At 41.2% G+C, this 27,273-nt stretch overlaps 1 protein-coding gene across 2 annotated transcripts in view; it reads left to right on the top strand.

Moving 5' to 3' along the window:
* ENTREP1 (endosomal transmembrane epsin interactor 1) overlaps positions 1 to 27,273 on the top strand; it is a 63,529-nt gene that overhangs the window by 8,360 nt on the left and 27,896 nt on the right. The window contains exons 2-3 of one of the 2 annotated variants that reach the window (XM_072838702.1): positions 2,464 to 2,520; positions 17,286 to 17,424. Coding sequence is in view for 1 of the 2 variants with exons in the window: in XM_072838694.1 (XP_072694795.1) it covers positions 2,464 to 2,520 (57 nt within the window). In the remaining variant the exon portion in view is untranslated. The remainder of the gene's footprint in view (positions 1 to 2,463; positions 2,521 to 17,285; positions 17,425 to 27,273) is intronic. The other variant, XM_072838694.1, reaches the window with a different exon arrangement.

The raw sequence follows: 27,273 nt of genomic DNA, 5'->3' as shown, positions 1-27,273 counted from the left end.
GAAAAAAACTGTGTTCCAAAAAGCTGAACCATAGGGTTTTATATTAAGGGAATCAGGTAGTCTAAATACCAAACACTAACTGATAATTTACATCATATTTATATTTTAGTGAAGTGAGCAGTTTGTGTTTCCCTCAAGGGCAGTCAAATGTCTCAGTATGTTTTTGCAAAAATAGTTTCATTTCCTGAGCTAAGTCCAGTGAGCAGCCGGGTGGGCAGGCAGGGGACACATGCCGATGTGGACACACACATGCACGCACATGTGTGCACACAAAAATTTAACATGCACACACACTTGCAAGCATCTGTGCCCACACACAGCCTGCAGGTGGAACCAGTGCTGGATTTCAGGGAATCCCGAGGAATCACTACCATCACAGCAGGGTACACTTTTGAGTTGGAAGAGGCCCAGAGATGGTTTCCTTCACTTAACCACATTTCTAAGGAAATGAGAATGAGGACCAGAAAAGTGATCTGACTTGGCCAAGGTCGCATAGTTATTTAGAAGCCAGGTGGGGAACGTGGACTCCAAGGTCTCATGGATTTCAAGTCCCAGTTTGTAAAGTAGATGCAGACACATGTCCTGCGTGTCTCCAGCCAGAAATCATTCAGAATGAAGAAAGAGCCTATTGAATGTAAGATGATTGCAAGGATATAGTGCTGGTGGGCAGGCAGCTGATAGTATGTTTAAACATAAATGGAATACAAGAATCTGTTGCCTATCTGGCCACAAGTGGTTTCCTATCCTTGATAGAAGTGGGTACATTTGTCGTCTCCTGGTTTGACATAGTAAAATGATTTACTCTCAAGCCAGTAAATGGAAAATGGAGAGCATTATAGTAGGCCTGTGAACTTTGATTTGAAGTAACACTAAAATCCCTACTGATTTGTAGTTGATAAGCAGTAATTGTGAGCTGGTACCTTTGAGGGATTTTGGTAAAAAGTGCACATAAAGGAAAACCCTCATGATGGCATTGAGCAGATGCATGCACACTGTTCCACAAAGGTAAACATGCTCCAGTGACATGAGAATGTCCCTGAGCTGAATAATCACTTTGATTGTTCTTTCCTGACTGCTTAGTGAACTGTGTTATCCAGAGGGCTGACATTGATTTACAGTTTATATTTTGGCAAAATGCTGATTCTTCTTTACCAAGGATTTTGGATTGTTATTTATCGAAGTGTCACTTTGCAATATGAGACTTTTATTTTATTTTAAAGATTTTATTTATTTATTTGAGAGAGAGACAGCACAAGCAGGAGGAGGACTAGAGGGAGAGGGAGAAGCAGCTCCCTACAGGGAGCCCCACACAGGGTTCGATCCCAGGATCCTGAGATCATGACCTGAGCGGAAGGCAGGTGCTCAACCCACTGAGCCACCCAGGCACCTCGAGACTTTTCTTACCGTAGTCCTTCCCCTCTTTGTGGAATAAATGCTCAGGAACATTTATCACTTGCCAGTCATGTGACAGGTACCAGGCTGGGAGGCAAGGATTGGGAGACAAAGTAGGAGTTCACAGTTAGTGGGCAAGGCACAGATGCACTTCTCAAAAGTTATTATGACAGAGAGCGTTTTGGGGAGAAGATTGTGTAGAGGGCCTCCAGGAGTGTGGGGTGGTGGGATCAGTGAGGGCTTCTGGGAGGAGGTGACTGCTAGCCAGGATCTTGCAGGAAGCATAGTAGTTCTCAGGCAGCTCTGAGGGGAGCTGGGAGGAGAAGACACTGCAGCAAAGAGCTACAGTGTCTAAAGCCTGGCCAATCTGATGGGGGACAGGTGTGCCTGGGAGGAAGGTGGGTGGTGGAGGGGCAGGGGTGCATAGAAACCAGGCTTGCGAAGTGGGCAGAGTTTGGTCCTGACAGACCTTGTGTACCACTTCCGGGAGTTGACTTGTCCCACAAAGGATGGGTATCCATCTAATGAAGAGAGGGCTGCAGGTACACTGTGTCATGTGAGGCTGATAATGGCAATAGTTTAGGTGCTCTGAGGCAGAGAGCTTGGATGGCAATACTGATTCCTTCACTAACTGGAAGGACAGGCTACTCTGTGTGTGTGGTTTTTTTGTTTTGTTTTGTTTTAAGATTGTATTTATTTGAGAGAGCACAAGCAGGAGGAAGGGCAGAGGGACCCCCCCACATTGGGCTCCATCCCAGGACCGAGATCACGACCTGAGCCAAAAGCAGATGCTCTATTGACTGAGTTACCCAGGCACCCCTCTTTGTGTGTTCTTAGTTGACCTTAAGAAAAAACATATATAGTCGATATAAAAAGCTTTGGGGGCTTTGGGAGGAAAGAGCCCAAAGTGGTCTACCAGGGCTCATGTAATCAGCAGGAATATTAAGTGTTTGAATTAGAAGACTTTGAGGTTTCAGATTTTTTTGAAAAGAAAAAAAAGCTTTAGAGACTAGGATTAGTTTATTGGAATTGGTCACATTTCTAGATTTATGATACTGTTTATCCTTGTAGGTGATACTCTCTGGAATCATAGGATTAACAACTTGGAAGCGGCCTATGATACTCCTGGTATGTACTGATCTCATAAATTGTTACTCTTTCTAAAATGTGCTATGTATGAAGTCTGTCGGATTCAACCACTGAAGAAATTCCAAAGCTTTCTTGTTTGTTAAAAAAAGAAGCTAACAATGATGACTGTTGGAAGGAGATGTTCTCATAATGGTAAAGCGAGATGATAATTTTGTCACTTTTCTGATTCATTTTTTTAAAAGATTATTTATTTATTTGAGAGAGAGCAGATGGAGAAAGAGAGCACACCCATGAGCGGGGGTTGGGGGGCAGAGGGAGAGGGAGAGGCAGATGTCCCCGCTGAGCAGGGAGCCCAACGCTGTAGGGCTCCAGGGCTCCTGGGATTATGACTGAATCAGGCAGATGCTCAACTGACTGAGCCACCCAGGGGGCCCTTCTGATACATTTTAAACTTCTCATGTACCTAGCCGGTTTCTAGTAACAGGGTTAGATTTATTGTAAAGATGTAATTGTAAAAAAATGGTTTGCTATGGACATTTTAAAACATATACTAAAGCAGAGAGAATAACGTAATGAACTCCCTATGCTGATCACTCAGCAACTACCAACTCAGCCAGCCTTGTTCAGCTAGACCTGCACCCATCCCTCTGCTCCCCATATTCTTTTCCCCTGTATATTCTTTTTTGTTTTACAGGGTTTTTTTTTTTTTTTTTTTAGATTTTATTTATTTATTCATGAGAGACAGAGAGAGGCAGAGACACAGGCAGAGGGAGAAGCAGGCTCCCTGTGGGGAGCCTGACACGGAACTTGATCCCAGGACCCTGGGATTATGATTTGAGCCCAAGGCAGACGCTCAACTGCTGAGCCACCCAGGTGACCCCCCACCCCGTATATTCTTTTGAAGTAAATCTCAGGTATTAAATCATGAATACATAATTTATTATTATTATATTTTGCTTTGGTTGGACATCTCAGTTTCATGGCTTAGACTTCTTATATTCTCTATCACACATATATTTTTATGGTAATAAAGACATACATTGGTAACTTTATCCTTTTTTTTTTTAGTTATTGTGGTAAAATTCACATAATATAAAGTTAACCCATTTTAAAGTTCACGATTCAGTGGCATTTGGTACATTCCCAGTGTTTGTTTTTTGTTTTTATTTGCTATGTCCTTTGGGTTCAGGGAATACTATAAAAAATAGACCAATAGAGTTGCCAACTTTTAAAGATGAAGTAGAAGTTCTGACAAATGCGATTTGAAATACATATAATGAAAAAATTTTTTTCCATATCACGTCCCTTGATTTTTCTCCCATTCATTTTGAAATAGGGTTAAATAATCTTCTAAAATGGTTTTGTGTATATACTTAACAGTTCATCTCAAGCAGACCACTGTTTGCTGGGTAGTGGGTGATAAATACAAAACTAGCTAAATTCTTAAATGCAGGGAGAAGAAACCCACAGTAGAATACAGTCAGAGTAATGGAGCCTAGTACTGAGTTGATGGTCTTGAAAAACTAAAGAATTTTCAGGCCCACAAGACAATTTAGGCAACATTTTAGAAATCCACCAGTTATAGCATTTAGTGAAATGCTGTTAATATTTCTGGAAGGAGTAAATTAGGTGCAGCATTTCAATCTACAAGATAGCAGAGTAGGAGAAAATGAGACTTCGGATGACTTTTATGACATATGAGTGGCTGAGGTCTGTTTTGCAACAACTCTCTAGAAAAATGTTGGTCGGTGTCCAATGTTTATACTAATATTTGGCTATAGGAGTCATTTTTTGCCCTGATTTTTCCATTGGGTCCATATTGAAATGCTCAGTAATACAAATATCAGGCATTTAATTTGAAATTAGAGAATCTCTAAAGCTTTTTGTACTTTTAAGATTTCAAATGGTGAGAAGAATGTGAGCGTGTGTTCTAGGTAGATATTAAGAAGGTCGACCTTTTAAGACATTTATTTCTCTAACATTGTTTTCTTTTGGAAAGATGCCTCATAGATGTATTATGTGAGCTCAAACAACTGTAGAAAATGACATTAATAGAGATGTATTTTTATTGCATGCCTTTAGATGTATTTCTCATCTTTGTTGATAAGTATAGGTACAACTTTGTGAAAGTTATAACCAGTTTTTTTTTTTTTATTTTTATTTATTTATTTTTTTTATTTTTATTTTTTTTTAGTAAAGCGATAGAGGTTTGTTAAGCAAAGATACAGGGAAAGCTCTCAGAAGTAAGAGGTATCCTGACAGGGTTGCTCTAAGTTATAACCAGTTTGTACGTATACCATGTTTTGCTCTGCTTTTTCGGTTTCATAGTACATTAATTACGTTCACATCAGTAAATGTTATGCCTCCATGTACAAGGAGTCCACATGCCTGCCTGAATGGCCTTCTGTCATATTTCTGTATCGCCATCAATTATAAGCCTGTTGAATACAGGAACTTCTCTATTTTAACTTATGAATTACGTATTTAGAAGGTCAAGTAGAGATTGTTTTGAAATGTTAATTAACATCAATTTATAAAGAAGATAAATCAGTTGATAGGCATTGTACAAGGACAAACTTTCTGGGTATATCAAAAGATCATTTGAGCCTTGGTCAGTATCATAAGTGAAAAATCCTCGGTTCACGTGAACCTCCACAGTATTCTGTTATAACCTGCGCCACATGCCTTTATTATGTTAAAAAATAAAAAAAAAGTCATGTGATGTTATGAAAGAAACTGGATATGTCAGTGAGACACTCCTAGTCTGAGTCCCAGCTCATCCCCTAAAGAGCTGTATATTGTATAAGCCACTTAACTTTCCTGAGTCTAGTTTTCTTTGCTGAACAGAGGGGATAATCTAGTGACATCAAGGGATGGCTCTTCCACCTCCCCCACCCCGCATCCCCCATAATGGCTGCTTCACCTTCTCTTTGGCTTCCCCCAGGCCTCTTCCTGAGTTTAGGGAATGTGCTGCTGGAGACCACGTTCCATCAGAGAGCCAGTAGGGCCCTGTGCGGGGGGTGGGCAGATGGGGGCTTGGCTGGTCACTCCAGTCTTTCTCCCCTCCATATCCTGTACTCTACCCATAGGGGCTCCTTCTGGCTGAAACACAACCAGGCTGTCTTAACCAACTTGGGACCTTCTTTCCCTAGCTGTGTGCTTGGCTGGCTCCTTTTTTTCTGGGTCTCAGCTTAGCAGTCACTTCCTGAAGGAGGCCTTCCCTAACCACCCCAACAATAGTGGCCCTGTGTCCCTGCCTCTCAACATGTCCCAGCACTGACTTTTGGCTTGACAGTCCATAATTAACCTGTGTGTTGCTCGTTTACTACTTGCTGTCTGTCTCCCTACTGTAGATAGTCGTATGAAGACAGGGGTCTTGTCCAACTTCTTCACCCTGTGTCCCAGGGCCAGTGTGCTATAGATATGTCTGTTGTTGACTGTGAAGTTAACTTGGCAGCCAATAAGAAATTTAGGTCCTGAGTTCCTGACGTTTCTTTTTTGCTTTTGTCTTAAATTTGTCTCTTTTGTTCTTGCCTCTGGAATGTCGTATTCTTCCCCTTACTACTTAAGGGTGGTCAGGGGGTATATTGATGGTGGAGGTTGGAAGGGGGTGCAGGTTGGTCTTCCCAGAGCCCTTTGAGAGGCAAGCTGTCTTCATTTTGAGTTATTGGATGCACACTTATCGAGAACACTTGAATACTTCCTTTTGAAAACTGTTTATATTTGTGCTCCTTTTGTGATTGCTTCAGTGATTACATTAGGTTTTACACTGGTCAAACTCAAGTTTTCATGGAAACTCAAGAGTTGGAAGTGTTCATTTACTGGATCCTCTTCCTTATACCGATAAGATATTCATGTGTCCAAAACAAAAATAATAATCTTGGAACATGGTGTGTAAACATTTATAACTATTTTTGACTACGAGTAGGATCAAGCTGTGTGTGTGCACTTGTGTGTGCACCCTAGATGGAGAATAGAAGTGGTAGATGAACTGGCTATTTTAAAAAAAAAGATCTATCATTTTCTCTTCTAACTTCAAGATTATGGAATTTAGGATAAGACTTCATTACCCCAAAAGAGACTGAAAATGGCTTGGTAACATATATAGACATTCCATCCTCTCATCTAACTGTCCAAACAGGCTAGGCTGGCAAGGTGGTTCTGCTCCACAAAGCCATTTAGGGATCTGGGTTCTTTCCATTTTATTGTGCCTTGAAGGGAGAGTCATGGATCACCCAGACACTCTCAAGAGATTGAGGAATTAGCCCACCAGATAGTCAGAGAAACTTGTAGGTGGGTTAGCTGCAAGGTAAATGGTGGCCCTTTCATTTCTGATGACAAGACCAGGAGGGGTCAAAATACCAGTGGGCAGTTTAGGAATCTCTACATTTATAAAATGAACTCTGAAGCTTGAACTTTGTGCATTCTGGTTCTTTCAAGTGTATTTCCTGGCTGTCAAGAATTCGGAATGAGTTTTGGTTTGAGGGTTCAAGACACTTGCATTTTAATGCTGACACATCACCACTGATTATCGGTGACCTTGGGAGCATCTCTTGGTTTCTTTTTTTTTTAAAATATTTTATTTATTTATAGACACAGAGAGAGAGAGAGAGAGAGGGGCAGAGACAAAGGCAGAGGGAGAAGCAGGCTCCATGTGGGGAGCCCGACGTGGGACTCGATCCCGGGTCTCCAGGATCACACCTTGGGCTGCAGGCGGCGCCAAACCGCTGTGCCACTGAGGCTGCCCCATCTCTTGGTTTCTGCCTCTGTAAAATGATGAACTTATATCAGAGCAATCTTTTAAGAGTCCTTTAGCTCTCATTATGTAGGTTTCCAGAAACCTTATTAGTTACCTGGAGGGTGTTTTAACTTCTAATAGACATTTTCAACAGGCCATTATAAACTCCCTGTATAAATACTATGATTATTGCATTCTTGGTTCTTTAAGGAATAAAAATAGATGACTATTCTCCCTCTTCAGAATAATTAATAATCCTCCATTGCATGTATATGAGTTTATATATGTATATGTATATGTATAAGAGTTTATATCTTTAGTTATGTGGTTTATACAGCAGGTACTTTTCCTATTTTATATATAAGGGACCAGTGGCTCAGGAATTAACTAGCTTGTTCAGTTCACAAACGCATGAACTATTATTAGAAAGAACTGGGGATGTTGACTTCTAGTCCACTGCTCCTTTCTTTATACCACTCCTCCACTAGTCCTCCATTAGCAAATTGTTCAGTACTTCTCTAGGCCCAGCAACTCTGTGTGTGTGTGTTTGTAATTTAAATTATTTTCTAAAATAAATAAATAAGTAAGTAAGTAAGTAAATAAATAAATAATTTTCTTATTTGTGACTGTCCAATTCTTTTTCAAGTTCTCAAGTGACAAGAGATGGAGGAAGTTTATCCTTGATTGAAAAGAGCAAGAGGCAGAATTGAACACGGCACGAGGAGGGTCAGCTTTGAGTCTTAATCCTGCCACTTTCAATCAGTGACTGGCCAAGGAAATTATCTGATCAGTTTCTTCATCTGTACAATGGGCATGCGCCCATTTCTTAGGATTGTAGACAGGGATGCATGTTGAAACTGTGAAGTGTAAAATGGGACCTAAGATTAAGGCAAGCACATTATGAATCATTTGTGTCATCCACTGAGAAAATCTTAAAGGGGAGATTTGGTCTCTCAGTTTGGCGTGTCATCAGGTAACCCATGGCAGCAAAATATGGATTTAGGCATCATGAATGCACCCTGGGCTGGGCTCAGGCTTATCTGTGACCACAGTGGGCTTAGTCTGCTGGCAACAGAGGTTTCATTTCTCTCCTCTGATCATCTGCTCCCCAAAACCGTGTATTGGGTAAGAACCTGGCATCCTCAGGAACTGGAAGTACTCTGGGTGGCCCATCTCTGGGCAGAATCAAGGCCTGAGCAATTTCTTGCTTTGCAAACTGGCTTCAGCCATCTGGGTGTGCTCTCATTAGCATGTTTAGTTTGTCAGCGACAGGTAATTACCAAAGCTTTGAGGTAACCTTCCTGCCAAGTCAATTATTACAATGAAAGTGAGCCTCAGGCCAAATTCTGCTACACATGCAAGCACTTATTAGCCAACAGACAAAACAATTGTTCGTGCACTCTGTTCTGGAAGCTTAAAGGGTAAAGGGCTAAAATTTTTACTAAGCTTTCAGGACAGTGTGAACAATTTTTTACCTCTGGTTTTTGTTGCACCCATTTGTCTTGAAAACCATTGCTGGTTCCTTGAAATCCTGCTGATCACGCGAAGCTAAGTTTATGAGATCTGCTGCAGTAAGGGAGGACACCTCCTTGCCACTAGTTCTCAGAAAGGGTGAATCAAAGAGAGCCTATTTGTAGGGTTTGAGGACCCCTGCTGGGGGATTATAAGGTGGCCTTTGCAACATAAAGAATTGGTAGGGTTTAGGCAAAGCTTATGACATAATAGTTTTGGATTAGGGGGTGAATGGAGGGGAGGTCCTGGGAGCAAGATTTAATGAGTAAGCTGTTAGTTTTGATAAACTGTTTTAGTTGGTTCACAGTCTTACGTTTGAGGAACAAATAGTTCTTGGGGCAAGTAGCTAGATTATCTTTGCTTGTTCTCAGTATTGTTTAATACAGGGTCAGAAAAGTATGGTCAGCCCCAGAATTGATGAGCATTGGGACAGGAAATTATGTTGGTTTTAGTTCTTACCCCAAATTTCACAGAAAACCCATTTTTAAAATCCTTTATGCAATTAAACAAGCTAAGAGTTTCATCAGTTGGACAACTTATTTCCACAATCACTCTGCTAATTTAACAGAGTTGCTTGGTTGTTGTTGAGAGAAGAAGGCAAAGGAAGCTTCTGGAGTGTGGCTTTTCTCATAAATGCAAATTGACTCTCCTGGAATTTGAATCCCTGACCGTCCTTAGGGTGTTGGGTGGGCCACCTGATAGGTACATAGTATCACACTGTCTGTGCCGAAGTATGTCGAAGTGCATTGTAGACACACTGTGGTGGTAGGTGTCTGGGTTATAGAAGGGAGCCCTCCAACCAGCCCTGAGTCTGGGCCCCATAGCTAGAGGGATCCACTTCTGCTATGCCTATGAGAGAGATGCAGGAGCCATGAGTGATTTGGGGCAAGAAGGGAGACCATTTTGAATTGGCGAGCATCTTAAAATAGATACCTTGTCATATGGAAAGTTATAATATATACGGTGGTTTTTTTTCCTTTTTTTTTTTTTAATCTGGGAGATCTATACATATGTGTTTCTAGTCACACGTGGAACATTTCTGAAAGGATATACAAGGAACTGTTTACAGTAGGCACTTCTGTTGAGTGCAGTGGGAAGGGAAAGAGGGAGACTTTGATTTCCCATTTTATATCTGGAGAGGATATGCATTGTGTTGTGGGACCAAGAGGCTGTTTGGTTTCCTTGTTTTGTTTGGGTTTGGTGATCAGCCTCTGTATATCAGACCTCTCTTTTGGAGTTTTATTTGCCTTTGTGTGAATCTCGGTTGGAGGCCGGGTCCTGCCTCCCGCACTGGAAGCTTCTGAGACCATATACTGACACTCCTGTATACCAGCAACCAGGATGTGAGCCAGTTGACCTCCACTCATGGAAGCTCCTGCCCAGGACTCTGAAGCTGATGCAGACTAGGCCGGGCAGCTTAGACTTCCTTAAGCAAAAGAGGCAACCGGTGTCCAAGGTTGGCAACCAAGGACCTGGTTTTCCTGGGGCACGACCTTGGTAGAGGTCCCAGCTCCCAGCTTCCCTTGGCTTCTTCCCAGGTTTCTGAGCCTGGTTCCTGGGGATTCTGTGAGCTACCTGATAGCCCTGCAAGAAATTCCTTTTCTGTTTAAATAGCCTGCGTTGGTTTCCGTTATTCATAATCAAGAACTCTGCTGTAGGACCGTGATTTTTTTCTTCTGTGAATGTTACTCTTATAACAATTTAAAAAATGAATTCAAAAATTAATGAAAGGGATTCATTTTAAATATTTGGTCATTTATGGTAACTCAGATGAAAAACAAGAAGTCCAGTGGGTGCTCAAATTAGATTAATTAATGGTGAACGCTTGGTGTTGGATGTCAGGGCTGGGATGGTGGCAGATTGGATCTTACTAGCTGTTATTTCCTAATAAGGATACAAAAGAGTGGCCCATGGAGTTCTTTAATGGAGAAAATAGAATAATTTATAAATGGACATTGTCTTTTAGCAGATATTCTGCAAGTTGATGGAGACAAAAGAGTATAGATTTGAGTCAGACCTGGATCTTTCTCATTTTTTTTTTAATTTTTTATTTTATTTTATTTATTTATGATAGGCACACAGTGAGAGAGAGAGAGAGAGGCAGAGACATAGGCAGAGGGAGAAGCAGGCTCCATGCACCGGGAGCCCGACGTGGGATTCGATTCGATCCCGGGTCTCCAGGATCGCCCCCTGGGCCAAAGGCAGGCGCTAAACTGCTGCACCACCCAGGGATCCCTGGATCTTTCTCATTAATGCAAACTGACTCTCCTGGACTTTGGGTCCCCTGATTGTATAATTTAGGGCATAATAAATAAATCACCTCTCCGAGACTGTCTTCTATTTATTTTGTGTTTGTATCCACAAAATATTCTTATAAATGATCTATATGCACATTGTGTATGTCAAACATATATAGTATATATATATGCACACCATATATAAACCTATATGTGGCATATAAACATGTCATATATATTTATCAAACATGTGTAGCATATGTACACATAAACTATGTGTATGCATAACACATATGACATATATAACGTGATGTATATATGTGACATACACATGCACTACATTATATATATGTCAAACATACCACTGTGACATCATGACATTTGATAATTTACTATATATGCCTTTTAAGATAAAGAAAATACTGGGCAGCCCCTGTGGCGCAGTGGTTTAGTGTCGCCTGCAGCCCGGGGTTTGATCCTGGGGACCCTGGATCAAGTCCCACGTTGGGCTCCCTGCATGGAGCCTGCTTCTCCCTCTGCCTGTGCCTCTGCCTTTCTCTCTGTCTGTGTCTCTATGAATAAATAAATAAAATCTTAAAAAAAAATAAGATAGAGAAAATACTTATTTAAGGAGTTCATTATTAAACTCCTTACTTTAATTAAAAATAGTCATTAGGGCAGCCCCGGTGGCGCAGTGGTTTAGCGCCGCCTGCAGCCCAGGGCGTGATCCTGGAGACCCTGGATCGAGTCCCACGTCGGGCTCTCTGCATGGAGCCTGCTTCTCCCCTCTGCCTGTGCCTCTGCCTCTCTCTCTCTCTGCATCTCTATGAATAAATAAATAAAAATTAAAAAAAAATAGTCATTAGACCTCTGTGCATTTCTCCAATCACCCAAACCTGAGCACACTCCCCTTTAGCCATTTTATTTATTTATTTATTTGTTTATTTATTTATGATTTTGTTTATTTATTTGTGAGAGACAGAGAGAGGCAGAGACGCAGGCAGAGATACAAGCAAAGGGAGAAGCAGGCTCCACGCAGGGAGCCCGATGTGGGACTCGATCCGGGGACCCCAGGACCATACCCTGGGCTGAAGTCAGGCGCTAAACTGATGAGCCACCCAGGGATCCCACCATTAGCCATTTTAAACTTTGATTTTAGTGCCCTGGTGTTTATCTCCATCCTAAAGATGAGAGATTCATAACATTGTCTCCTATTTATCTTCTATTTTTTTGAAATTATTTTTATTTCTCTTCTCAATGACTATAATTTTAAATAATTTCATAAACTTCTGTTTCTCAGTTCATCAACTTTGGATAGTATCTTTTTGATTCTTTTTTATAAAATGAAGAGATTAGGGCAGCCCTGGTGGCGCAGCGGTTTAGCGCCGCCTGCAGCCCAGGGCGTGATCCTGGAGACCCTGGATCGAGTCCCACGTCGGGCTCTCAGTATGGTGCCTGCTTCTCCCTCTGCCTGTGTCTCTGCCTCTCTCTCTCTTGTTTCTGTCTCTATAAATAAATAAATAAATAAATAAATAAATAAATAAATAAATAAATAAATTCTTTAAAAAAAATAAGATGAAGAAATTAGCCCTTAAATCTACTTTTTCCCTCTGTCTGCCTCCTGGTGATAGAACTATTCTTTTATATTCTCAGTGTTTTAACATTTACATCTTGCTCTTAAACTATATTATACCACTGAAATTTCATTCGTAAATTGTTTCTAAAGTAGTGAAAGCTAACAATAGCATTTACAGTATTTTCATTATATGAATGTGATTGTAATAGGGTATGAGAATTGCATTCTTTATTTTTAAAATTTTTTTAATTTTTAAAGATTTAAAAAAACCCTTTTTGAGAGGGGTTTGGGGCAGAAGCAGAGGGATAAGCAGACTCCCTGCTGAGCCGGGAGCTGAGCTCCACTTGGGGCTGGGCTGGGCTTGATCCACGACCCTGAGATCATGACCTGAGCCGAAGTCAGATGCTTCGCTTCACCGACTGAGCCACCCAGGCATCTTTGGATTCTTTATTTTCAGATCCACTTGGGGCTGCAGTACAGGAGAGTTAATGCCAACAGCTCCCCCCGTCCAGTGTTAGAGTATTGAAGCGGGACTTGTAAAGCTTTTGGGTGAAAACCATTTTGCAACCCTTACCCGACCTCTATCCCCTGGCCTATAAAAAGATTAGGGATTAAAGAGACAAATGTTTTGGAGAAAGTTACTGAATTGCTGTGGCATTTTGAGTCCACCTCCGCATGGGGAAAGGAGTGAGTGCTAAAAGATAAGCATTTGGAGAACCCTTGGTTAACTGGGACTGGTGTCAGGCACTTGCCTGGGGAATTTTAAAGGGCTCGTTGAAGTGCCTTCTGGCCTCAGAGTTAAAAACTACTGTTGGGAAAGTACTGTTGTGCTTTCCTAGTCCAAGGCCAAGTGGGGAGAGGCTGGGCCTGTTCTTCTGGATGCTTTAAGAGTAGAGAATAGTAGGCTCAGCAGTCCTGCTTCAGAACATCATTTGGGAGAAAGTTGTCTGTGAACACCGGCTGAAAGCAGACAGGAAGAGTCAAGTGAACTGTGGCTGCTCTTACCTTCTTTTTAAAAAAAAATTCGTTAATTTATTCATGAGAAACACAGAGAGAGAGGCAGAGACACAGGCAGAGGGAGAAGCAGGCTCCTTCTTGAGACCCTGACGAGGGACTTGATCCCAGGACCCTGGGATCAGACCCTGAGCCAAAGGCAGACGCTCAACCGCTCAGCAACCCAGGCGTGCTCACTGCTCTTACCTTCTTTACCACATGGCCCGGTCTCCCTGTGATTCCCTCCTCTCCAAAATGACAGAGCTGTGGCTGGCAGGCCTCAGGAGGAGAAGTGCACACGAAAAGCATGGAAGCAGAGAAGATGGCAGCCACCCCTTGTCTTTCCCCTGCAAGCTTGCTCCTCCCCTATAGTGATCCATCTCATAAGAGGGACAGAAGCTTGAATTAAAAAATGAAGCTCCAAGTTTTGACTAGGACCCAGGTCCAGATATTCTAATTATGGAAAGGAGACTTTTTGTAACTTACAGTGGCGGAGGATTTTTGCACCTCATATTGACCAGAGAGGTTGTGGGCCTGGCCCCGAATTTATCTGAGCATCAGCACAAACCAGCCATACAAAGTGGGTGGGCTTCAGCAACGTTGAGGGAGAAAGCAAAGTGGGTTTCTGTTGGCCTTCATGAGTCCTGCTTGCTCAAGGGATTGGCGACATTATTTTTGGTAGCACCAAAAATTATTTTTGGTAGCACCATGAGTGATGGAGTCTAGAGGAAAGGAGGTATAACCCCATGTCCCTCAAAAGAGGACAGTCTTGAGCAACCAAGTCACATCCGTTAGTTATTCTTTCTGATCGTGTCATTTGCTAGGTACTATACTTCGTTTCAGTTCACTTCAGTTTCAGACCATGACATTGACGGATAGGTTTATGTTATTTCTGGAGTTTCTTTCTCTTTCTTCTCTTCTCTTCTCTTCTCTTCTCTTCTCTTCTCTTCTCTTCTCTTCTCTTCTCTTCTCTTCTCTTTTCTTTTCTTTTCTTTTCTTCTTTTCTTTCTTTTGATTATTTATTCATGAGAGGCACACACAGAGAAAGGCAGAGACACAGGCAGAGGGAGAAGCAGGCTCCCCATGCAGAGCCCAATGTGGAACTCGATCCCAAGATCCCGGGATCACGACCTGAGCCAAAGGGAGACTCTCAACCACTGAGCCACCTAGGGGCCCTTCTGGAGTTTATAAATGGCTCTTTTCTTTGTTCTTCTGACAAAGAAGGCATCTAATCTCAGAGATGATCTAGCTGCTATCCTCCTCCTCCTCCTCCTCCTCCTCCTCCTCCTTCTCCTCCTCCTCCCTCCTCCTCCTCCTCTTCTTCCTCCTCCTCTTCTTCTTCTTCTTCTTCTTCTTCTTCTTCCTCTTCTTCCTCTTCTTCCTCTTCTTCCTCTTCTTCTTCTCTTTTTAATATTTTATTTATTTATTCATGAGAGAGAGAGAGTGGCAGAGACACAGGCAGAGGGAGAAGCAGGCTCCATGCAGGGAGCCCTACATGGGACTCAATTCCAGGACTCCAGGATCATGCTCTGGGCCGAACCCAGGCACTAAAACACTGAGCCACCCAGGGATCCCTTCTTCTTTTTTAAAACAGTTTTATTGAACTGTATTTGATGTACTATGACATTCACCCATGTTAAGTGTACAGCTCAGTAGTTGTTACATGTTCACAGATAGGCACAGACATCTTCACCACCAATTGTAGGACATTTTCATCGCCCCAAAAAGAAACTCAATACTAGTAGAAGTCCCTTCCATTTCCAAGGTGCCTGGGTGGCTTAGTCGGTGAAGCATCTGACTCTTGATTTCAGCTCAGATCATGATCTCAGGGTCAAGAGATCAAGCCCTGCATTGGGGTTCATGCTCAGTGTGGAGTCTGCTCAAGATTCTTTCTCTCCCTCTGCCCCTCCCCACTCACCGTGTGTGTGTGTTCTCTCTCTCTCTCAAAATAAGTAAATAAATCTTTAAAAAGTCCCTCTCATTTCCTTCCAATACCCCCAACCCTGGGAAACCACTAATGAACTGTCTGCCTCCATAAATTTGCCTATTCTGGGTATTTCAAATAAAAGAAATCATGTAATACGTGATCTTTTGTAACTGGCTTCTTTCACTTAGCATATTTTTTAGTATAGTATTTTTAAGGGTTATCCATGTTAGAGAATGTAATAGTACTTTTTTCCTTTTTTGAATTATTGGGTACTATTCCGATGATGGACGTATTACATTTTATTTATTCATCAGGTGATGATGGACATGGCCACTTTCTGGCTATCATGAATAATGCTGCTGTGAACATTAGTGTACAGAGTTTTTGTGGACTTGTTTTCATTTCTCTTGCCGATACACCTAGGATAGAATGGCTGAGTCAGGCAGCCCCGGTGGCGCAGCGGTTTAGCGCCGCCTGCAGCCCGGGGTGTGATCCTGGAGACCCAGGATCGAGTCCCACAAGGGGCTTACTGCATGGAGCCTGCTTCTCCCTCTGCCTGTCTCTGCCTCTCTCTTTGCTCTCTCTGAATGAATAAATAAATAAATCTTTTTTTTTTTTTTTTTTTTTTTTTAAAGAATGGCTGAGTCATATGGTATCTCTGTGTTGAACATTTTGAGGAACTGTTTCCTCAAGCGGCTGTGTTACTTTCCATTTCTGTCTGCAGTGTGTCCTGGTTCCAGTTTCTCCACATCTTTGCCAACACTTACTATTGTATGCCTTTTTGATGAGAGCCAACTTTATGGGTGTGATGTGGTCTCTCAATGTGTTTTTGATTTGATACTGAGAATCTTTTCATATGCTTCTTGGCCATTTGCATGTCTTCTTTGGAGAAAGGTCTATTTAGACTCCTTGCACATTTTCCCATTGGGTTTTCTTTTTACTGCAAGTCTCTTATCAGATATATGATTAGCAATTTACTTTTTTATGGTGTCCTTTGAGGCCCAAAAGTTTTTCATTGTGATGTTGTCCAGTTTATCCATTTTTTCTTATGTTGCTAAACAGTAGTATTTAAGAAGGCTGATCTAACCCACGATTATAAAGCTTTATTTATATATTTCTTGCAAGAGTTTTCTTGTTTTAGCTTATTCTTGGGTCTGTGGTCCATTTTGAGTAAATTTTTGCATAAGCTGTGAGGCAGCAGTCCAAGTGCATTCTTTTGCATGTGGGTATCCATTTGTCCCAACATCATTTATTAAAAAGACTTCCTTCCTCACTGATTGTCTCAGAATACTTGCTAAAAATCAGTTGAGTCTAAGTATGAGGTTTCTTCATCTGGCTTCTTAAATTACACTCTCTGCTAGTTTTTCCACTTTCTCCTTTGGACATATGGAGGACTACTGACTTCCTGTTCTAGTTTGGACATAATCATGTTCCAGGCCTGCTGCACAGATGTCATGTGAAAATTTCTTTTCTTTGTATTCTTGGATTACAGCCATTGTTTCTTAGACCTCATGCCTCATGCATTCTTTTTCCTTGAATCCCTTTTTTATTTTGCCAGAAACATGATTGAATAAAACTTTTCAGAAATGATGTGAGGGAAGCGGGGAGCTCTCTTAGGGTTTGAATATCTTGATGTGTCTTTGTTTTGCCCTCCCATTTGAAGGATAGTTTGTCTGGATAGAGAATTCTAGGTTCAACAAGTTTTCTATCCAGAATTAGAAAGCATTCCTTGATGACTTCTGTCACTGATATGAAGCTTGATGCTGACTAATTCTTGTTCCTTAGTAAGCAGCCTCTTTTTTTTTTTTTTTTCATATCTAGAAGCTTTCAAGATCTTTTCTGTACCTGGGTATTGATAAAACTTAATTTTCAAGAAGATAAAAATCATGACTCCTGGGAAAACTTAAAGTGAACATGTGTCATTAATGAGGGAAAACTGCTTCAAAGAACATTTGAGAAGGTAAATATTTGTAGGTAATATAAAGAGGGGACTGCTGTGATGGATACAAAACTGGTGGATGTATAGCAGGCCCAGAGTGGTAACTTTAAGGGTTTCTTGTTCCATTGGACAGAATTTATTTTCATCTCTTCTGAAAAGAAAATCTACAACTTAAATGGTGCCTCTACAGAGTTGTAAAATAGCCAATTAAGTGGTGCCTGGGTGGTTCAGTCTGTTAAGTGTCTGCCTTTGGCTCAAGTCATGATCCCAGGGTCCTGGGATCCCTGCTGAGCAGAGATCTTGCTTCTCCTTCTCCGTCTGTTCCTCCTGCTTGTGTTCTCTGGTGCTCTCTCTCTCTCTCTCTCTCTGTTAAACAAATAAATAAAATCTTTTAAAAAAATAGCCAATTAAAAAAATAGCCAATTAAATAAGCAGATAATTGGAATACCAATAATCTCCTTTGCTTTTTCCAAGTTTCAGATAATTTTTCTGATGGTCTTTTGAAATTACATGAGGATGTGTCAAGGCGTGAGTCTTCTTTTTCTTCACCCTTTTGGAGTACTTTTACTTCTTGAGGTTTTGAGGTCTTTTTTTTATTATTTTTTAAAAAAGATTTTATTTATTTATTCCTAGAGACACAGAGAGAGAGAGAGAGAGAGAGAGAGGGGCAGAGGCACAGGCAGAGGTAGAAGTAGACTCCATGCAGGGAGCCCGATGTGGGACTCGATCCAGGGTCCCCAGGATCAAACCCCAGGCTGCAGGCGGTGCTAAACTGCTGCGCCACCAGGGCTGCTGGGCTTTGAGGTCTTTTAATTAGAAGATGTGTCTTTCTTCAACACTGAGCACTTTTCTTTATTGTTTCTTTGATTATTTCCTTCCCTCCATTTGCTCCTTCTTCCTAGAACATCTAGTAGACAGATGTTGGACCTCTTGAATTTTTGCCTTCTTGTTTCTTCATTTTTTCAAAGTCTTAGGCTTCTGGTACTTCACGTCTATATACTTCATGAGGCATTTCCTAAAAATAAGGCATTCTTCTACCTCAGAATAATAACATTATCACAACTAAGAAAGTTATTGTAATTTCCTTTTTTTTTTAGTTATTGGTAATTTCCTAATGCCATGCAATATTCAGCCCATGTTAACATTTCCCCAGTTACTCCAAAATGTTGCATAACTTCTTAATCAAAAGCTTTTAATGAGTATGATCTGTGAATATTTCCATATGTGTAAATGCACAGTTTGATGTGTTATCAAAAAGTATGCCTGTATAGACTAGCTCTTTTTTTTTTTTTTTAATCCAGGACCTAATGAAGGTTCAGTCATATAATTAGATTCTTCTGTCTCTTTAGTCTTTTCTGTTCCAGAACATTCTTCCTGCCACATCCCCCCCCCGCCCCCCCCCCCCCACATTTTTTTTCCAGGGATTGACTTTGTGGAGACACGAGTCCACTTGGTTTATTTCTTCCTTTCCTCCTCCTTCTCCTTTTCCTTCTCCCCCTCCCCATTTCCTTTTGTCCACTTTCTCTTCATCTTTCTTTTGACATGGAAGATTTCAAATATGCCCCTAACTGGAGAGAAATACAACAGCTCCTCTCATACTCATGGCCCAGCTACCAAAATCCCTGACACATGTTCAGACTTGTTTTATCTAAACCCCTGACCATTCTCTTCTCTTTCTCCTGCCATCAGATTGTGTTGAAATAAATAACAGTCCTCACACATCAAATATTTTGGAATGTATTTATAAATGACACAGCTAGTAGCCCAGCAAGGGCTGTTGACCAGAGCATGACTATGTGGCCTCCCCACATAATAGCTGCCCAGCATGGTGGCTGGGTTCTGTGATGCAGAGTGTCTGAGAAGAATGTTCCAAGGGCCTGGGGGGAAAAGGGGGCATCAGGCTTCCTAAGATCCACCCTTGGATGTCCATTGCATTCTATTGATCACATGAGTTCCTAAAGCCAGCTTAGAGTAAAGGGGAGGGTGGGGCGCCTGGGTAGCTCAATGGTTGAGCATCTGCCTTCAGTTTGGGGTTGGTGATCCTGGGTCCAGGGATCTAGTCCTGCATTGGGGTCCCTGTGAGGATTCTACTCTCCCTCTATTTCTCTTCTTTTTCTCTGTGTCTCTCGTGAATAAATAAATAAAATCTTAAAAAGAAAAAAAAAGAAAAGAAAAGAAAAGAAAAGAGGAGGGAAATTGGGAATTGGATTTCACCTTTTTTTCTTTTGCAATTTTTAAAAGTTGGGGTAAAATGTACATATTTTAAAATCTACCATTTTGACTTTTTAAAAAAAGATTTTATTTATTCATGAGAGACACAGAGAGAGAGGCAGAGATGCAGGCAGAGGGAGAAGCAGGCTCCATGCAGGGAGCCCGATGTGGGATATGATCCCAAATCTCCAGGATCACGCCCTGAGCCAAAGGCAGACGCTCAACCGCTGAGCCACCCAGGCATCCCCCATTTTGACTCTTTAAAAGTGTACAGTGTACAGTGACATTGAGTACCTTCACAATGCTGTGCAACCATCACTACTATCCATTTCCAGAACTTGTTCATCATCTCAAACAGAAACTCTCTACTCATTCAACTGTAACTCCTCATCTCCCTAGTAATCACCATTGTACTTATGATTTTGTCTACTGTAGGTACCTCTTGTAGTTGGAATAATGCAATATCTGGCTTATCTCACTTAGTATAGTGTTTCCAAGACTCATTCACTTTGTAGCTTGTGCCAGTACTTCCTTCCTTTTTAAGGCTGGATAATATTCCCTAGTGTGTTTTGAACTCCACCGCTTGATGTGAGAAACAGCCTGCAGGTACAGAAGGCAAACTTGGTGGTGGCCATCTGTGGAGACTGTTGACTCTACATAGCTTCTCAAGAGCTGACATCTCCATTGCCAGGGAGTCAAGAGATCTGATTCTCCAACATGCTGATCCTTGAGAAGCTAACAGCAGTGGAGAAGCAACTAGAAGCAGGGAAAGAACCAAAACTAGAGAAGCACAGAGGAAAGGAGAAAAGAATAAAGGAGTAAGAAAAGTGGAGGCTCAAGAATCACAGATCTGCAACTTTGTTTACACCTTCCTGTGGCTGTTAGTATCTTCAAATCCACATTTATTTCTACCACCTTATTCCCAAGGGCTGCAGCAAACCTCATTTCTGCTCCTTTCACCTTGTTTGAATAGCCAGGCTCACATGCCACGTCATCCTCTCGATTATTTCTCTTGAGACTCTCATTAGGGTGTTTTCCTCCTGGTCCTTACCCCATTCCTGATGAGGACACGCCCATTTAGGGTGATAGAGCTAAGTTACATCGGGGAATAACGGAGCCCCATGCTCACTGAGGGCACCCCCTCTCCTGCTCTGCCTGATTGCTCAGGTCGTGAGAAAAGCCACTTTTCTAGCAATGAGGGGTGATGGAGACTGGGGGATCTGCCAGGGAACAGGGGAAAGGACCCCACAGCAAGGCAGGATTTCTTTTTCATGAGCAAGGAGCCCCGGAAGTACTCTTGAGATTTGTTCATTTTCAAATCATTTCAGGAATGATTTGCACATTACATTTCAGGAATTAGCAACTCTCGGTCGTAAGTGCTTTTAGCTCACCTCAAGGCTGGGTTCCAAACAAACTGATGACAATTTGTCTCACTCTGGTGGGGATAGGAAGAAGCCTTTTGCACCTATTGAAAAAGGAACTGGAGATAAACGTTATTATATTTTAAACACGTTATAAAAAGAGAATCTGGGGACAGCAATAACCTGAATAGATCTGATACTTAAATATCTTTGAAAGGAAAGGGAGACGGCTGGTTCCATTCAGAGCAACGGGCCTGTGTTTGGCTTGTTGGCAAAGGGAACCAGTCTGGATGTTGGCAATATATCTGCCAAACTTCTGGAAGGAGTTTAAAGGGTGTCAAGGAAGTGAAGCCTTGGAGTAGGTTCTTTTAGGATCCAAGGATTAAAGGCACACAGACAAACCAAGCCAGTGAGTGTATGAGCTCCTGAGATAGTTTAAAGCAGCCAGAGTCTGGGCTTTGAGCTGTGATTTGTTATGTTTTGTTGGTTGCCCTGGTGCTGGGTGGTCAATCTTAAAATTCATTTTGCTAACTTAGTTCAGGGAACATTTTACTTTGGTGTCTTCATTTTTTTTTCCAGCATAAGTGTGTGGTGCTCAGATAGCTTTGCTCATGATTCTACATCTTTGTATTAAAATGCTTCTGCAAATTGAATTAAAATGGTAAATGTTAAGAGCTAACTAACCAGTTACATTAACTGTCAAAGGTTGTATGACATTTGTCTTATTAACCAGTGACTAATCAGTGGTTTGGAGCTCGGACTCCTTGTCTCTGAGGACATAAATGTTAAAATATTGGTTAGATTCCCAGCTTGATCACACAGTGTTCTTGTTTCAATGGGAAAACATAACATAAATTCTAAGGACTGGGTGCTTTGTTCTTCTACCCACTTACCACCTACACTCGTACTTCCTTTGAAATAATGGGATAGGAATCCCAACCCTTTCCATTTTCTTTCCCTAGAAAGTGGTAGTTTCCATGAGGAACAGTGGTGGTAGCCATTTTCATGCAAGCAGTGATAGTAAAGCCAGTGTTTGCCTTTCAGAATCTATTCTGTATATGTTCTAGAATATTAGTAAGAATGCATGATACCTCCATGTAGTATTTATCATAAAGAATTGGCTTTCTTTCCTTTGCTTATAGATTGATGGATGGATTCCTCTATCCACTCATTCAGGATAATTTAAGACCATCTATGTCTTTGTGTCTTTGGTTCAGATTTTGTGCCCCACTGGAGAAAAGTGTATTTTGGCTTCATTTATCTCAAGCAGTATCAAAAGGCTGTATATGGGGAGCAGAGGCGGGGGAGAAGACAGCATTTAAATGACCACCAGTGGTATTTTCTTGGGAAATTAAAAGATGAATAAAAAGGGGTGCCTGGGTGGCTTAGTTGGTTAAGTTTCTGACTCTTGATTTCAGCTCAGGTCATGATCTCAGGGTTGTGAGATTGAGCCCCACATTGGGCTCCACAGTGGGCGCAGAGCCTGCCTAAGATTCTCTGTCTCTTTTCCCTGTCCCTCTGCTCCTTTCCCACTCCCTCTCACTAAAAAAAAAAAAAAAAAAAAAAAAAAAGGAAAGAAAGATGAATAAAAGCGTGAAGGGAAAGAATTCTGAACTGATAATATTTTTTAAATTGGAAATTTTTGAGAAGTTTCTCTTAATGAAGAATTTGGTGAGCTTTTGATGTTTAAATGGAAATGCACACCTGCATGTGAATGCATGGGTACACACACACACACACACAGATTCACTTATCCCATGCATGAGGCTCCACCCTCAAGACCTAATCACCCCTCTGAGGTGCCCTCTCCCAATACCAACATCTTGGAGTTAGGGTCTCAACATATGTATTTTGTGGGGGACACAGACATTCAGACCACAGCACTGAGTGTTATTCCCTTTATGAGCTTATGATTTGTTCATCCGTTCTCCTATTCTTGGGTATTTGGGTTGTTTCCAGTTTGAGGCTGTCATGAACCAGTGCTCTGACATGCCTGTACATGTCTTTCTATGGACACATGCATTAATTGTCTTGCACCTAAATTCACCTAAAAGTGAATTGCTGGGTCATAGGGCCGTAGATGTTAAATTTTATTAGAAATAGTAAACACCAATACTTTTTTCATAGTGGTTGTACCGATTTCTAACTGCTTCTTAGACTCCAAGCCAGTGCAGTTTCTAGCCTCACTTTCACTGCTGCCCATTTCTGAACATTTGGAGAGTCTGAGGAGCGAATCCTGTGGTTTTGGCTTTCCTCACTGCTGTTGTAGGAATCTCTTTTCTCGGAGACCCCTGAGTTCAATTCACACTGGCCCATTAGTTTTCCAGCTTTTAAAATTCTGATGGTGTTTTCCTTTTCTTTCTGTCTTATGGATTTCTGCCTTTATAACTTTTCTTTCAGGGGCACATGGGTGGCTCAGTGGTTGAGTATCTGCCTTCAGCTCAGGTCATGATCCTGGGGTCCTGGGAACAAGTCCTACATCAGGCTTCCCACAGGGAGCCTGCTTCTCCCTCTGCCTGTGTCTCTGCCTCTCTGTGTCTCTCATGAATAAATATAAACAAATAAATTTTAAAAATGTTTAAGACTTTTCCTTTAGGGCCATTTTATTTATTTGTTTGTTTCTTCAGGGCCATTTTAATGAATTGGTAGCACTAAATGCTTATGTTCTCTCCACCATATTAAACCTCCTCATTTTTAAACAATGCAACCTTCACATGATCTCTGGAACTATTTATTTATTTAAACATGGCTGGGTGAGTTTCAGCTGCATCTTGAGTTTGGAGCAGTAGGGAAGAAGCAGCAAAATACAAGTCCTTAGACAGTAGGGAAAGGTCAACCTATTTAGGGAATTGAAATCTTGTACCAAATAAGACAGTCAACAATACCAAGCTGTGATAGGCATAATTATTTAATGATATTATGTGATGGGGATTATGAGGAATTTTTAGCAGGCAGAAACAAGCAAATTGAAAGTGATGCTTCTTCTGGGTGACCTCAGGTTCCCCAAACAGTGTTTTATTGGATCATTTAATTGAGACCTGGAATGAACTGGGGCACAACTGCAAGAGATCAAAGTGGAGGTGAATTCCAAAGACCAAAATAAAAAATATAATACCTTTGCATCAAGCTACCTGGTATGTAAGTATCATAAAGTACTCCTGGCTCAAGTTAGTAACAGTAAAACCAAAAGCATAAAAAGCGTCACTCATGTTGTCAGTCCCTGTGAGAGGACCAGCTCTTTGGATCTTGGATTTTGCATCTTATGCTTCAGAGCCACAGGGTGCCAGTCACAGAGGGCAAGCTCTCCACTTTTTGGGTCCCACTGTCTTTCATGTCTAAAATGCAAGTTCTAGAAAGACATCTCTGCCTTGACTCTGGGCATTTCTATGTCCTGATGGTAAATCCCAATGATGAGTTGGCCTCGACAGAATTTAGGAACTGAAACCCATGGCGTTCACTCTGCTGAGCAGGTGGTAATGAATTTGAGTTGAGAACAATAGGAACTAAGCTTAAAGGTCAAATATGTGGAAGAAATTTATAAAGATGTTAATTCAGGTGCATTAAAAGCTTTAAGACCAGAATGCTGGTCCCAGACCTAGTGATATTCGTTTCATGAAATTCATTTTGTAATAACAAGCTTCTCCCCCAAAGAGGAAGTGCCTATTATTATTAATAAAACCGATTGCATAGCATTTTGCAGCATGCAGAGAATTTTTATTTACATCATTTTGTGTGATTTTCTTATTATTCTTGTGAGGTAGGTATGTGGACCTGTTTAGCTGATGAGAAAAGTGAGTCTTGCAGAGGTTGCTTAAAATATCACAGCGAACAAGTGGGAAAGCCTGATTTTGAACTAGGTGTCTTGATTCCAAATTCAGGTGGTTGCCACAAAGAGAAACTCAGATCACCTGCAATCACTTTTTTCTTTTATTTTTTTTTTTAAAGATTTTATTTATTTATTCATGAGAGACACAGAGAGGGAGAGAGAGAGAGAGGCAGAGACACAGGCAGAGGGAGAAGCAGGTTCCATTCAGGGAGCCCGACATGGGACTCGATCCCCGGACTCTAGGATCATGCCCTGGGCCAAAGGCAGGTGCTACCCGCTGAGCCACCCAGGGATCCCCATGCAATGATTTTTTTTAAAAGCACATAAGAACTGTAAGAAATTCTTCCCCTTCTTAGATATAGTTGAGCACTTTGCGACTACGATGTTTCTTCCTTAGTAGCTGATGTTTTACTGCCTCCTGTTGGGGGTAGGGATACCCTCTTGTGATGACTGGGATGGAAATTTGGGTCTTGGAGGTTATATGATTATAACTAGGTTAAAACCAGAGAGGTCTATCCTGAAAGTCCCTGTAAATCCTAAGTGGGTCCCTTATAACTCCAATATTGTATACCCTTGAACCTGATCCAACCTCTGAAAGACACATGCTTGGTATTCTAATAGCCCCCATGCCTGATACATGCTGCTGTGGTCTACACTAGAGTAATTCAGATGACCAAATAGCCAGTAAGTTTGGTCTGATATTTAATGATAGTAATAGAAAAGCCACATGCAGGAATACGTTTGGAGGACAGTGCATAGTGATCTTGTACATGGCCTATGTGCCTTGACCCAGGTCCTCATTCTGGGTTTGGTGTGCTGGTGATCTGACTTTGATTTCTCCTTGGCAGCTCATCCAGTGCAGGAGAGAGAAGCTGAGTCTACCAGGCAGTGAATCTTTGGAGCAGTCTCTCAGATTGTTTGTTATTCTGACATTTGAGAAGTAGCCTCATTCATTGTATGATCTCACACTCCCGTCTTGGCAGGTGGATTCAGAATTGTCTTTCTCGCTTTCTTTTTAATATAATAAATATAATTTATATAAATCCCTAATAATAAGTGTTCAGTTAGCCAAGTTTTGAGAGTTGGATATACCCATGTAGCCACTGTCCAAAACAAGATATGGAACATTTCTGTCATTTCAGAAAATTCTCTTCTTTCTCCTCAGTCAGTCCCCTCCCCCCACCAAACAGGCACCGCTCTTCTGATTTCTATCACCATGATTATTTTGTCTATTCTTGAACTTCATGTAAGTGGAATCATCTAGTACTTGGTTTACTTCACTCAATGTCTTTGAACCTCTTAGTGTTGTTATCAGTAGTGTGTTCCTTTTTGTTCCTGGAAGTTATTCCACTGTTTGAAAATACCACAATATACTTACTTATTATTCTGCTTTTGGACCCTTGAGTTATTTTCACTTTTGGTCTGATAAAGCTGCTATAAACATTCTTTTCTGTCTTTTTGTGGGCAATTGCACTTATTTCCCTGGGTCTTTTCCTAGGAGTGGAACTGCAGATTGTAAGGTAGGCATGTATTCAGATTTTTTTGCAGTTTTTAAATAGATTTAATTATCAACATATTAATACAAATATATTAATATTTGTATAAATAGATTTATATATACATAATATAAATATATTAATAGAAAACTTTTAAATACTTTATTATAGAATAGTTTTAGACTTACAGAAGTTTTTCAAAGATAACACAGAGAGGTCCTGTATACAGCATACTCAGTTTCCCCATCTTTGACATGATACATTTGTCACAACTAATGAACCAACATTGAGACGTTATTATCAGCTAAAATACATACTCTTTGGATTTCCTTAGTTTTTTTAAAAATTTTATTTATTTATTTTAAAAGTGCAAGGGAGCATAAGCAAGGGGGCAGAGGGAGAGAGAGAAGCAGGCTCCCCACTGAGCAGGGAGACTTGGGGCTCGATCCCAGGACCATGGGATCATGACCTGAGCCGAAGGCAGATGCTTCACTGACTTAGCCACCCAGGCACCTCTAGATTTCCTTAGTTTATATCTAATGTTCTTTTTCTGTCCATTATCCCAGCTTAGTATATCACATTACCACATTATTTGCTTGTCATGTCTCCTTAGGCTCCACTTGGCTGTGACAGTTTTCAGACTTCCCTTGTTTTTGATGACCTTGACCGTTTTGAAGAGTACTTGTCAGGTATTTTGTAGCATGGACCTCAGTTGGATTGTCTGATGTTTTTCTTATGATTAGACTGAGGTTATCATCGGTTTGGCAGAGGAAGAACCGGAGGTAAAATGCCATTTTCAGCACATTGTATCAAGGGTACATGCCATCCACATGACTTACCAGCAATGTTAACTTTGGTCACCTGGTTGATGTCATATTTGTCAGGTTTCTCCGCTGGAAGATTGCTCCCTTTCGCCTTTCCATATTGTGTTCCTTGGAAGGAACTCACTTTGTGCAGCCCATACTTAAGGAGTAGG

Source organism: Canis lupus, chromosome 1, assembly GCF_048164855.1.
Source record: "Canis lupus baileyi chromosome 1, mCanLup2.hap1, whole genome shotgun sequence".
Classification (NCBI taxonomy): Eukaryota; Metazoa; Chordata; class Mammalia; order Carnivora; family Canidae; genus Canis; species Canis lupus.
This window is presented reverse-complemented; position numbering and strand designations above follow the sequence as displayed.